Source organism: Rattus norvegicus, chromosome 2 (genome assembly GCF_021556685.1).
Source record: "Rattus norvegicus strain SHRSP/BbbUtx chromosome 2, alternate assembly SHRSP_T2T, whole genome shotgun sequence".
Lineage (NCBI taxonomy): Eukaryota > Metazoa > Chordata > Mammalia > Rodentia > Muridae > Rattus > Rattus norvegicus.
This window is the reverse complement of record NC_141535.1, coordinates 217,707,289-217,721,911: the sequence shown is the minus strand read 5'-3', so window position 1 is coordinate 217,721,911 and position 14,623 is coordinate 217,707,289. Positions and strand designations below refer to the sequence as shown.

Below are 14,623 nucleotides of genomic sequence, written 5' to 3'. Positions count from 1 at the left end.
ATTGGCACATTATAATTGTAGATATTTATGGGATGCAGGATGAAGTTTCAACATGTGTTTAGTTGGGTTAATGATTGATGAAGCTAATTATCTTATCTATCACCTCAACAATGATTATTTATCTGTTGAGAATGTTCACAATCCTTCTGCAAATTTAAAAGTAATCCCTGCCCCCCTCATTGCTACATTGCCCAGTGTCTTCCCATCCAACCCTCTCCTCTATTCTCCCCAAGCTCGGGGAACCAGCATTCTACTCACGGTTTGTTAAGTCAGTCTTCACATTCCACACAGGAGGGACGTGTTCAGCCAATAGAGTGCTCTGCAGCTTTGCTCGTGTCACAAATTTTAATTACTCTTGTCGGAATGAACAATATTTTACTGTGGACCTTTAAAAATCCATTCTTCCACTGTGACCACCTGAGAGAGCTTTACTTCTTAGCTACTGTGAGTGATGTTGTTCTGAACACAGGGGTGCAGGACCTTTCAGCATAGGATTGCATTTCCTCTGGCATCCCCAGTAGTGAGACCGTTGGGTTATACAATAGTTCTGTTCTTAAGCTTTTGAAGACTCTGTACCATTTTCTACACCGCTGGACTATTTTTTTCTCTAACAATAATGCATAAAGGTTCATTTTTTTCTGCACATATTTACCAACACTTGACATTTTTGTCTGCTTGATAAAGGCCATTGGTTGTTCTAATAGGAATGCTTTAGTATCTTATGATTTTCATTTACATTTCCCTAATAATTAGTGATGTTTTCACATACCTGTTCCCCATTGTCTATCTTGAGAAATGTCTATTCCGATGGCCGGTTCATTTTTATTATTTTCATTCTCTTTCTTCCTTCACACCTTTCCTTCCTTCCTTCCTTCCTTCCTTCCTTCCTTCCTTCCTTCCTTCCTTCCTTTCTTTCTTTCTTTCTGTTTGCTTGTCTTATTATTGAGTTCGTTAAATTCCTTGTGCATTTGGAGACAGCCCCTGACAATTGTGGTTTGCAAACATTTCCTCTCATTATCTAGGCTGTTTTCACTTTGTTGGTTGTTTTCTTTGCTGTGTGGAAGCTTCTCTGTGTGACCTGCTTGCACTCTTCTATTTTTTTTTTATTTTATTGCTTATGCTTTGGAGATTCAATCCTAAAAACCTCTGTACAGTCCAATGTCATGAAACGTCTCCCCACACTTTTCCTAATAGGTTTGTAGTTTCGGGTTCTACATTTAAGTCTTCAATTCATTTCCTTTTTTTTTTTTTTTTTTTTTTGGTAACTGGTGAGGTACTGAGATTTGCTTCATGCCTTTGTAGATTATTCAAACAAAGGGATCATTGTTACCTTTCTTGAAAAGGCTATCTTTTCCCAAATGGGTGTTCTTGATAAACTCGTCAAAAATTAATCAACTGTAGTACAATGATTCATTCCTGGGCTGTCTATTCAGTCCTGTAAGCCCATGTCCTTCTACGTCTGTGCTATGCTGCGTGGGTTGCTCCAACGTTGTTGTATATTTTGAGGTCAGTTTTGGCTATTTGGAAGTCTTTTGTGATTTCTTGAATTTTAGGAGAGGATTTGTACAAGTGTACTTTCTATGAAGAGTGTCATTGGTATTTTAACAAATATCACATTGAATTTATAAGTCACATTTAGATATAGATAACTTTTTTCAATGCTGTGGTAAATAGATTTTAGGGATTTAGGTAGGTAGAAACTGGATTTGACTGTATTATTAGAGATTCTAAGATAAATTTATTTATTTTTTTTTAAAGAAAAGGCTCTTGGGATCTAAATTCATCTGAAGCATAATATTATCATTGGAGAATTGTGTAACCTTAAACATAGTCTTTTGGCTTTTAGATCACTTTGTAAACGAGATTTTCTATCATTTATTTAAAAATAAGATTTATTAAAAAACTGTATATTTGAAATTGGACAGTTTTGACTTTAGCCATCACAGTAAATAATTCAGAATTACTGCTTTTATTATCTCATTAGAAAACACTTATAAGTTTTGCATATATGTATGTGTGTGTGTGCTTGGTGTGTGTGTGTGTGTGTGTGTGTGTGTGTGTGTGCATTTGTATATATGTGTGTGAATGTGTCTTGGACATGCTTGTGCATATGCAGAGGCCAAAGAAGAACATCCAGCCTTTTCTGCACCACTCTCCGTCTTCTTCCTCTGAGACAGTCTACCACGAGAGCTAGACTACTGACCAGCTGGCTCAGGCATCCTCTTGTTCTGTCCTTACTGAGCACCGAATTCCAGATGGTGTGTAGCAATGCCAAGCTATTTAAATATAATGTTTAAATTATTATTTTAATCCTTTAGGCATGTGGGTATTTTGCCTGTATGTATATCTGCACACCACATGTATGATTGAGCCCACAAAAGGACATGGGAAATCCTGGAACTGCAGTAACCATCAGTAGTTAGCTGCCTTGTGTGTGCTGGGAGTTGAACCTAAGTCCTTTGAAAGAGCAGCCGGTGTTCTTAACCATGGACCCATATCTCTAGCCCTGACACCAGCTTTTCATGTGGGCTGTAGAAATGTTGGGTCTGATCTTAGACCCTTACCTCTAAACATGGAGGGCTTTTTCTAATCTCATGTTTCTACACTTCTTAATTAAAGAAGTAGAAGGTTGGTAACACGAAGTTCTCCAAACCTTGTTTCTAGTGTGCAATTACCATGGTGCCTCTATCTCTGGAGATTCACCTTTCTCAACTGAAATAGCCTCCAGCAAAGTAAATAAAATAAAATAAAATAAAATAGAGAAAGATAAGAAAACTAGAGGCCCCTACTCCCATTGATGCCCGACACGGCCCATCCTCTGGTACATGTGCAGCTGGAACCATGGGTTGCACCATGTGTACTCTGGTTGGTGGTTTAGTCCCTGGGAGCCCTGGGGGAGGGTCTGGTTGGTTGATATTGTTGTTCTTCCTATGGGGTTACAGCCCCCGTCAGCTACCTCAGTCCTTTCTCTAACTTGTCCATTGGGGATCCTGTTCTCAATCCAATGGAGAGTGACTGTGAGTGAAGACTTGATACCCCAGTGTAGGGGGATGGCAGGGTTGGGAGAGACTGAGTGCGTGAGTGAGTGGGTGGGTGGGTGAGTGGGTGGGTGGATGAGTGAAGGAACAGCCTAATGGAGGGGGACGGGGGATGTGATGAAGGCTTTCTGGAGGGGAAACAGGGAAAGGGGATAACATTTGAAATGTAAATAAAGAAAATATCCAATAAAAGAAAAGAGAAAACAAAGAAAACAAGACCAGTGTGTGTGCAGTGGGTTGCGTTTGAGTAAGGCTCGCACACTGTCTTCGCACAATTTCTCTGCTTCTAAGCCTGACTTCTTCTTCTCTCAGAATGGACTCAACGCGCTCCATCTGGCAGCCAAGGAAGGCCACGTGGGCCTCGTGCAGGAGCTGCTGGGAAGAGGGTCCTCCGTGGATTCTGCCACCAAGGTACTGTTCCTGTTTCTGAACAATGAGGAAGAGAGGGGTTTTCGTTTGTTTTGTTCCATTTTTTTTAATTATAGTAATTTGTTTAGTTTTTGAAGAGGTTTAAAACTTTTTCCAGTTACTTAGAAGTCTGCTAGGGATCACTGATCACTCGGGAATAAAGCTGAAACCTTCTTCCTTATTCTGCAGCAATGTGGTCACTTCATTTTAGGACTCAAATGTGAGGCTCCAGAAGTCTGGAAGCCCCGATCTTGTTCCTAATCTACTATCATTCTTCCTTTGGTTCACAAAAAAGCCTAGATCCACGCGATCCTCTGCAGACGCTTGCTCGGTTTCCTTACAGTCAGTTAAGAACAAATGACCAAATGAACAAACATACAAACATCAGTGCTAATCCAACTCAGTTGACATGGCGTCTTCTCAGTGGACACGAGCAATCTTCCTTATGCTTTGGTTAGATTGGGTCTTTCTCTGTATTCATTCAGTTTGCTATGAGTATCCCAGATCCTTTGTGCTGTACTGGGAGAGAACTTTCGGGTCATGGATTCAATTGCTAAAATTATTAAAATATTGATTCTAATGTAGTTCCCAGTATTTCCCTCCGTTGAATTGTGCATAGTAGCACAAATATTCATTACACCCACCATGTTTTGGTTGCTTAAATGATGCTTGCTTTTTATTTTATTTTCCTTCCAAATTCTACTGATGTTTTTCTCTTTTCAACTCTCGTCCACTACCTTTATTTCCCCGCCCCATCCCCTCTTGATTGGGAATGGGGATCAAACCCAGGGCCTTGTGCATGCCAGGAAGATGTGCTATAATCATTCTGCAATTCTGGTCTTCTTGAAGAAGGATCTCAATTGTGGATCCCAGGGGTCTGGGGCTCAAAGTGTCCCTTACTGAAGGGATTTCAGATGTGTTCCACCACGCCTGGTTTTGATTAACTTCTAATCCTAGATTAGAGTTGTAGATTCTTCAAGACTAAAATGAGATGTGAAATAGTCGGAGGGTAGATCAGGAGGAGAATAAAATCTGAAGTGTAAAAATAAATAAATTATTAACAAGGAAAAAAGAAGAAAGGGTCCCACAAATTCCAAGTGGATCCTCTACAGTGAGCTGCTAGCTGAAAGACAAGGAGAATAAACTTTATGGTTTGGAATCTATGTTTTCATTTTTTAAAATTTTCATTTCTCTTAATCACATCTTCATTTTCTTCTGTCAGTGTTGATTTGTATCATAAATTCTGATGTAGCAAGTGGAAGAAATCATAAGTAATTTTATGGTTGGTCCAGAATTGTCATTTTAATTTGTAAAATATTTTGAGCAGAACCACACGTCCTCGCAGGTAGGAACATAACTGTGAGCAAAGTTTTGTTGCCACGGTGAGTCCCTGGGTGCTTTACTGAAAGACTTATTTTATTAATGTGTGTGTGCGTGTGTGTATGCACGCATACACATGTGTACATATATGTGCAGGTACCCAAGGACGCCAGAACAGGACATCCAGTGTCCTGGAACTGGTGTCCTTGTAAGCCACCTAATGTAGGGGGGGTGTCCGTGTGCTCTTAACTACTGAGCCATGTCTCCAATCTCCCTACTTATTTTGGCACAGTTAAGGAGCAAGGACTCAATGAACGCTTTTAAATTGGCATTTTCTTACAATCAGGTGGCTTGGTGTTTTGTTTTATTAAAATCCCTTCAACCCTACAGGACACTGTCATATGCACTCATAGCCCAAACTGTGGTTTTGTTAACATCCGGTCCTCTTATGGTCCCAACATTACACTAACATTACAAAAGAAAATAAAGGGAGATGCTAGGAGAGATTCCCAACTTCTTATTTAAAAGAAAAACCTTTGCAAGGTTGACTTGGGAAAAATGAGTGGTTTACCACGACAAAGTGCAGATTTTAATAATTTAAAATATGAATAAGCTTGAAAAGGCTTGTATGTCTTTATTTCTATGCAGTTTGGAGACCTGTAACATTTTCTATTCTGTTTCAACAGAAGGGAAACACCGCTCTTCACATTGCATCACTGGCCGGACAAGCAGAAGTTGTCAAAGTTCTAGTTAAGGAGGGAGCCAACATCAACGCCCAGTCGCAGGTACGCCTCACAGTTGGATTTCCTGTGCTCTGAATGCATAGCACGGCTTTGTGGTACTGAGTTCACGTTCTTGGGTTTTGTTTTATCTTGTTTTGTTCTGCAAATTATTCTCTTACGCCTTCTAACCAAAATATTCTATAACATTATGGAGTTAAATTTATTTCTAAACACTCGGTAAATGCTTTACGTACCTCAAAAACAAAAGGATCTGATGGCAGTGACCTCTGTGAAATGCAGTTCATGAAAGTCCTGTGCCACTTCATGATGCTGTTTTTCCCTGTAGTCATAAAACGTCATCTGAAATCCAGCACTCTGCGGGAAAGCCTGCTACGATGCAGGACTCGCCATACTTCATCTCATACAGGACTTCATAAGACACTGAGGAGAACGGGCAGAGTGCAACCCTGAAGCTTTGTGATATCCATAACCATAAAAGCAAACTCACGATCCCATTGAAATTAAGAAAAAAGAAATAATAAGATAAATCACACTGTAAACCCGATCCCTTATTTTGTTGGTAGAAACTATGTGTGTATGATATTTTTCCCCGTCATTTTACTCTCGGTATCTATGATGTCTGTGGATAGGAATGGAACTATGTATCTTTTTAATAAAATCCATTCCCTTCCAATCTGGGAAGCCCCGTGGTTGATGCCATATTAAAGAACAAACAACAAACAAAAAAATCCCCAAGTATATTTCTATTTGGTCTCTTTGGTTCTATTTCTTTTCAGAGCGCTAATCACACACTATTGCCACACGAGATACTGGCAGCTCATTTTTATTCGTTCTCTGGGACATCCCCTCGTTTGTCTCTGTGTAGCAGTATCTACTCCCCGCCCTGTTCATTCCTCAGTCTGTGTAACAGAGATATAATTGCAGGGATGACACACATTCCACACCAGGAAATGCTAAAGACAAGTGCTGTCGTCAGCTTAGTTATTCTTCATTTTGATTCCAGGGATTAATAAATCTATGACGTATACATCTTTCACTTTCGCCTGTGTAATGTTATGATGTTAATCACTTTTATTTTTGTTTGCGACTCAGACTTTCAGCAAAATTTACACCAATGACTTACTAGGAATTGAAAACAAACTTTAGTGTAAACCTTTAATAAAAGTACTTGCAGATCGGTACCACTGTAAAAAAAATTGTTAATTTCCCTGCTCTAATAACTACCCTTTGGGTGTAAGCCAGAATTGTCAGTTTAGTGGCAGGACAGTTGTCCAGCAGGCAGGCAGCTCTGGGCGCTTTCCCAAGCCTGCAACACAGACATTTCTGGATATAGCAAAATAACATTCTTTTACTCTGTGGCAGGAGGTCTCAAACACTCACCTGCAGTGTACTCGCCTGCAGAGCTTGCTAAAACAGTGTTCTGGGTCTCACTTCAGTTCTGGATGCTCTGGAAGAGTTACGCTCAGATGTGGGCGCTACCAGCCTGGGACCCACACTTGCTTCAGAGGACACGAGAGATGCCTGGCCTGTCGCATACCACAGAGCGTGTCTCAGTGAATTGTGAACTTACAAAGCATGAAGCTGCGAGCACATTATGTTCAGATGAACCAAGGTTGTCCTTAGGATGCCGGGACACTAACTCGCAGTGCTGAGGTTTCTGTCTGTAAAAAGAACATAGTTGTGTTCCTCCAAATGTCTCGTTGGACCCAGTGATGCGATAGAAGTTGACATATGGCAAACGTTGCCGAGTAAACGCCTGTTAGAAGCTATGATATTAGTCATTACATGGTGGTTTATATGCTTTGGGGACAACTTGAGGATAATTAGCTAAAGCCATCTTAACACTTTCCTTACTCACTGAAGCTTTTCCTTGTGGTCCTAATCGTATGAGCTTTTAACGGACCTTGAAAGAAGGCTGATGTCATCACTATGAGATTAAAATAATCCTTGTTCGTGCAGCACATTGCCAGCTCAACCTAGGATTCACATGGCAGGGAATCCCTACAAAAAGCTTCAATTGGGTTTTTCGTTATAGTGTGAGAAAATTTATGAGAGAAAAATTAATCAGATTTTAAGATTTCTTTTTCTAAATGCCTAACTCATTTGGTGTGGCTAATGGCTTTATTGAATTATGTTATGGTTGATTTTTAAAGAGATGTTTAAACAGGCAAGTCAACTATCTTGCCAATGCATCTTAGCTCATTTGAACAGGCTTCGATTTATGGCTGTGGATGCTGGCATGAGTCTTCCCTCATTTTTTATTTCTGTCATTCCTATCTAACTCAGGGCCTAGATTTATGCATCCAACCTTTGGTATTAGATGAATGGGTGAGGACATACTCATGGAAATATAACAGCCATAAAATGGATGTTGGAATCCTAGACTCACAGCACAAATCCTAAATTATATATGCAAGTGTATATATGCATGTATATATCCATTCATCTATCTATCTATCTATCTATCTATCTATCTATCTATCTATCTATCTACCTACCTACCTACCTATCATCTATTTATCTTTTTATCTATCTTCTATCTATCTATCTATCTATCTATCTATCTATCTATCTATCTATCTATCTATCTATCATTTAACTATCTAAAAGCAGAAAAACAACAGAAGGTTAACAGGAACCATCATGTGGCATTGCCCATCTGCTTTACATAAAGCACTGTGTAGCGTTTTTGTAACTCTGGCTAACTGTAGCAAGGGACACCTTGATAACTCTTTTAACCAGGAAAAAGGACTCTTAGGTTATAGATTCTCTCCATTCTGAAGTAGCATTTGTTTCTTTATGTCCTTTTTTTTAAAAAAAAACCAGGAGTCTCCCCTTTTAACTAAGGTATGTCTTCATGGCTTCCCGCAAAGTCAACTGAATCTGAGCTTTCCACTTACCCTTCACCAGTGGGGTGTCCTCAGTCTGGCACTAGAAGTTTAGGAATGCCATGACTTGTCTCCCTGGGGACTAGTTGTTTTACATATGATTTGGATAGAAAGTTAATTCGCAACTTGTGAGTATCAATAGCAGGAGACAGCAGAGCCAAGCTCACTGGGTGATGGGCAGGAGCCACGATGTTCCCAGAGCCTTTAATTTCTTGTATCAACAGAGTAATCCGACTGGCTGTACCCAAACAGAATTCCTTTCTCTTTATTAGCAGGAAGAAGTTTTATTGTTTTGGGCAGCAGGAATTTGAATTTTTAAACAGAGGTACTCCTTTTTTTTTTTTTTTGAAGATTTAAAGTAGGCTTTAAAATGGATTCTTTTCTTCCAAAGAATACAGAATGATGAGAAAACACTTTTATGAAAATAATGAAAAATTTAAATAGTTTAAAAGGTAAAGCCTTGGTTTGAGTGAAGTAGGGTGCCTGGGTAAGCAGCCACCATATTGTGTTGCTCAGTGGGAGGGCACCAGGCTAGCGGTTGTGAGCCATCCTGGTTCTCTCTCTAGCACAGCAAAAGATAACAACATTGAGGGGGACACCTTCTCAGAGAGGAGCAAAGTGGCAGCATCACCGAGGGGGAGAGAAGCTCAGGGGCAAAGTAAGTTTCACAACCCAGGAGTGCAACACTAGAAATGGAGACTGTGCACTTGCCTGTGGTCCAGCAGCCGAGAACCGCTGTTTCCCTCTGCTTCTGTTCCAGGAGGTTGAAGATGTTAATTAACCTCTCAGTGGCCCTGTGTCTCACCTCTAAGCTAGCGGTAGTAACACTTGTTTTGTAGAGCTGCTACAAATGTGAGATAGATGCAAAGTCCTAGCCAGCACTGAATACAGAATGAATGTCATCTGTGGTTCTAATTATTAGGCATATCATGTTAGTTATCTCCATTACTGTAAAGTGATAGTCAGGGGGTTGAGGTTGCAAAAATGCCATCTATAACTTTTTTTTTACTAATTGTCCCTTGGAGTTGAAAGATTATTTTTCTCTGGGTTAGGATAGAGAGGGGTATATAGTTTATCTTTAGTAGTTAGGAGTGTGGAATTTGCCTTGCCTTAAGAGCTTTGAAATGTAGGACATTGTCTTAAGTTAGGGTTTAATTGCTGTGAACAGACACCATGATCTATGTAAGTTTTATAAAGGACAACATTTAGCTGGGACTGGCTTACAGGTTCAGAGATTCAGTTCATTATCATCAAGGTGGGAGCCTGGCAGCATCCAGGCAGGCATGGTACAGGAGGAGTTGAGTTCTACATCTTCACCCAAAGGAAGGCAGGAACAGACTGAGAATCCTCAGGCAGCTAGGAGGAGGGTCTCCAAGCCCACCCCCACAGTGACACACTTCCTCCAACAAGGCCACATTTTCTAATAGTGCCATTCCCTGGGCCAAGCATATGCGAATCATCACAGGTATTAGGCTGAATGTTCAGAAAGGGTATTTGATACAAACAGGTAGAGAAAAATTTGAACATGGTCAGTGTGTGTACCAGGTCCCCATGTCTTCAGTCTCTTTATTAAGTCTTGGTAATTAAACCAACAGATGCAAAAAAAAGAAGTTCACTTTTTATTTTGTTATCTCTAATAACTAGTTGTAAATTTTTCTATCACTTTGTCAAAAACTTCTATTTTTATTTGTTAACTACTATTATGATCTCAAAATTTGTCATACGGAATTATGGGGTTCACTATGACACCCTGACACACACATTGGACTCTGCTCATAGCTACCCCATTGTCTTTTTGTGTCTCTCATTGTTGCCCTCCTTTGTGTCCCCTCTCCTGCTGTTCCCTTTCTCCCCTCTGTGGCCCCCTCCTATTTTGATGTCATATGTATTTGCTTTATGATCTGATCACATGGAGTTTTTAAACCTCATATATAGAGTCAATCTGCTTATTTCTGACAATGGGAGCCAAGACACATCTTGTTTCTTCTGCATGAGTACACGTTTTAAATGTAAATGAGGGTCTCTTACGGAAGCAAGTCCCTGTTGTTTTTCTTTATTTCTCTCTCTCAACTATTAGCCCAGATTACTCTCCTGAGAGTGTTCTAGATTTTTTTCCTAGATATACTTCAATTCTTAATCCCCATTACCACACCTCATGTGACAAGGAAACAAATTCTGATAAAACTGTTTGATTACTGATCTATTCATAACCTTTCAGTTGATTGAGAAAATGACTCAAAAGGTGTGCAACTCTGAGTGTCACTGAGTCGTTCGTTTTCTACCCCCTGGTCCTGTAGTAGACTCTGTTTGTGGCCCTGCTGCAGGATTCTAACAATTAATTCATTTTCCAAAAGTGTACGTGCCATTGGGACGGGGAGGTGCTATTTATTGATAGGTCAAATTCCAGTTATAGACTTTGTAAAAGTACTTACCCGAAACAGATTCATCCCTTAAGAGAAACGATGTGTATGGTGTTCACGTAGCCCACGATAAAAATCCTGATGGACAGCAATGGCAATCAATTCCTTATGAACAGCTGGCCCTATGTAGACATCATTATGGGAAAGCATCATCATCATCATCATCATCATCATCACATTAGCTTCGACAACTATTGTTTTACATAATCGTGTTCCAGAAGTATACCTAAGTAGATTAATTGTGTGTGTGTGTGTGTGTGTGTGTGTGTGTCTGTGTGTGTCTGTGTGTCTGTGTCTGTGTGTGTCTTTGTGTATTGGGGGCAGGAATATTTTGGAATTAATGCATCCAAGCAGTGTTATAGATGGTCACTAGTTTCTTCTGGTTTTCACCTCAAGAGCATTCTTTTTATTCTGCTCCTCAAAAGAATCCAAGAACACTCTCCACAAAGAGTGGGCCTAGCCTAGCAGCAGCAGCAGCAGCAGCCAGATTCCACCAGGCAGGGGGCCAACTCTTCTCCCCATTATCCCTTCCATCCTGTCTCTTTCAGCAATGAGGCAATCTTTTCTTGGAAGCCCATTTTACCTTGAATTCAGTCTTTTATAATTAGATGTATGAAATGCAAGAATATGTATAGGAGTTTAAGGACTTTAAAGTTAAAAATGTTCTCTAGGAGAAAGAGTAACAACACACTGTTCTCCTGGCAGGAAGTCCAGAAGTTTCTTTGACACAGCTAGAGTTGACTAACAGTGTTCTTGGAGCCATGATCTGGCCCTGACTGCTATGGTCTGAATTTACCACTATCAGTTCTTTCTTTTTTTAAGATTTTGTAAATTGTTTTATTGTTATTATTTTTAATGGGATGTATATAGGGAGTGTATGAACGTGAGTGTGAGTGGCCATAGAGTACCCACAGGGAAATGTTAGATCTCCTGGAACTGGAGATCCAGGGAGTTTGAGCCAACCAATGTGGATGCTGAGAATTGAATTCAGATTCCTAGCAAAAGCATACCTGCTCTTGGTGGCTGAACCATCTCTCCAACTCCAACGAGATTTTTAACATGAGCAAATGAAAGGCTAGAACTGTGTCTATTCAGCGTGTGATGTAGCTATTTTCTCCAGGATGAGCTTGACTTCTGTGGTCCTGAATCAGTGCACTTTGATCATCCACACAATGTTAGGCCTATTTACCTCCCCTTCTGGTGGGAGAGGGCAGGCTTATGAGGCTCCTGGGGCTCATGAGCATTCAGGAGATGCTCACAAGGCCCTCTACTGCCCATGCTTATTTAAGAAGTAAACAGTTTACTAGTGTAAGACACTTCAATAGTATGGCTGCTCATAAGTTACATGGCTTTTTTTTTTCTTCCTTCTTTTATTGGATATTTTAAGTATTTGCATTTCAAATGTTATCCCCTTTCCCACTTGCCCCTCTCCCTCCCACTCCCACCTCATTGCCCTGGCATTCCCCTACACTGGGTTATTGAGCCTTCACAGGACCAAGGGCTTCTCCTATTGATGCCAGACAATGCCATCCTCTGCTACATATGTGGCTGGAGCCATGGGTCCCTCTGTGTGTACTCTTTTGTTAGTGGTTTAGTTCCTGGGAGCTCTGGGAGGTCTGGTTGGTTGATGTACTTCCTATAGGGTTGCAAACCCCTACAGCTCCTTCAGTCCTTTCTCTAACTCCTCCATTGGGGTCCTCATGCTCAGTCCCACGGTTAGCTGCAAGCATCCTCATCTGTATCAGTAGGGCTCTGTCGGAGCCTCTCAAGAGGCATCCACATCAACACTTGGCATCAGCAATAGTGACTGGGTTTAGTGGCTGTATATGGAATGGATCCCCACATGGGGCAGTCTCTGGATGGCCTTTCTTTCAGTTTCTGCTTCACTCTTTTTCCTTGCATTTCCTTTAGTCAGGAGACCTTCTGAATTAAAATTTTGAGAAGGGGGTTGGCCCCATCCCCCAACTGGGGGCCTTGCCTCAGCTCTGGATATGGTCTCTATAGGTTTTTCCTCCCCTTTGTTGGGCATTTTAGCTAATCTCATCCCTGTTGGGTCCTGGGAACCTCTTGCTTTCCTGACATCTGGGGTTTGCTGGTGGCTACTCCCAGTTCTCCATCCCCCATTGCTACTTCTGTTCAATTTCCCAACCCTCTGGATATCATCCCCATCTCCTCTCATACCTGATTCTTTCCCCCCCTTTCCCCTCCTCCTCCTCTCTTCCTCCCAACTCCCTCCCACCCTCTACCTCCCTTGAGTATTTTGTTCCCCTTCTAAGAAGGACTGAAATATCCATATTTTGGTCTACCTTCTTCTTGAGTTTCATATGGTCTGTGAATTGTATCTTGGGTATTCTGAGCTGTTGAACTAATATCCACTTACCATGTGTGTTCTTTTGTGACTGGGTACCTCACTCAGGATGATATTTTCTAGTTCCATCCATTTGCCTGTGAATTTCATGAAGTCATTGTATTTAATAGCTGACTGGTACTCCATTGTGTAGATGTACCACATTTTCTGTATCCATTCCTCTGTTGAAGGGCATCTGGGTTCTTTCCAGCTTCTGGCTATTACAAATAAGGCTGCTATGAACATAGTGGAGCATGCGTCCTTGGTATATGTTGGAGCATCTTTTGAGGATATGCACAGGAGTGGTATAGCTGGGTTCTCAGGTAGTACTATGTCCTATTTTTTTTCCCGAGGAACCTCCAGACTGATTTCCAGAGCCAGCTTGCAATCTCACCAACAATGGAAGAGTGTTCTTCTTTCTCCACATCCTTGACAGCATCTGCTGTCACCTGAGTTTTTGATTTCAGCCGTTGTGACTGGTGTGAGGTAGAATCTCAGAGTTGTTTTGATTTGCATTTCCTTGATGACTAAGGATGTTGAACATTTCTTTAGTTGTTTCTCGGCCATTTGAGTTTCTTCAGTTGAGAATTCTTTGTTTAGCTCTGTACCCTATTTTTATTAGGTTTATTTGGTTCTCTGGACTCTAACTTCTTGAATTCTTTGTATGTATTAGATATTAGCCCTCTATTGGATGTAGGGTTGGTAAAGATTTTTTTCCAAGTCTGTTGGTTGTTGTTTTGTTCTATTGACAGTGACTTTTGCCTTACAGAAGCTTTGCAATTTTATGAGGTCCCATTTGTCTATTATGAATATGGGTGCCCTTGCATTTGGATCGATCATAGATGTTCAGAATTAAGAGTTCATCTTGGTAGATTTTTCCTTGTTGAGTCTGAAGTGTCCTTCTTTGTTTGATAACTTTTGGTTGAAAGTCGATTTTATTCAATATTAGAATGGCTACTCCAGCTTGTTTCTTGGAGCCATTTGCTTGGAATTTTATTTTCCAGTTTTTTACTCTGATGTAGTGCCTGTCTTTGTCACTGAGGTGCATTTCCTGTATGCAGCAAAATGCTGCTTCCTGTTTATGCATCCAGCCTGTTAGTTTATGTCTTTTTTATTGGGGAATTGATGTTAAGAGATATTAAGGAAAAGTGATTGGCTCCTGTTATTTTTGTTGTTAGAGGTGGAATTATGTTTGTGTGGGTATCTTCTTTTGGATTTCTTAAAAGAATATTACTTTCTTGCTTTTTCTAGGGTGTAGTTTTCCTCCTTGTGGGATTTTTCCATCTATTATCCTTTGTAGGGCTGGATTTGTGAAAAGATACTGTGTAAATTTGGTTTTGTCATGGAATATCTTGGTTTCTCCATTTATGGTAATTGAGAATTTGCTGGATACAGTAACCTGGGCTGGCATTTGTGTTCTCTTAGGGTCTGTATGACATCTGTCCAGGATCTTCTGGTT

The 14,623-nt window shown here is 40.6% G+C and overlaps 1 protein-coding gene across 50 annotated transcripts in view; it reads left to right on the top strand.

Annotated features, from left to right (window-relative positions):
• The window catches only part of Ank2 (ankyrin 2), a 575,390-nt gene that overhangs the window by 411,122 nt on the left and 149,645 nt on the right, over positions 1-14,623 (top strand). For all 50 annotated transcript variants that reach the window (NM_001427159.1, XM_087627845.1, XM_087627842.1 and 47 more), the window contains 2 exon segments: positions 3,351-3,449; positions 5,453-5,551. In NM_001427159.1, the coding sequence (NP_001414088.1) occupies positions 3,351-3,449; positions 5,453-5,551 (198 nt within the window).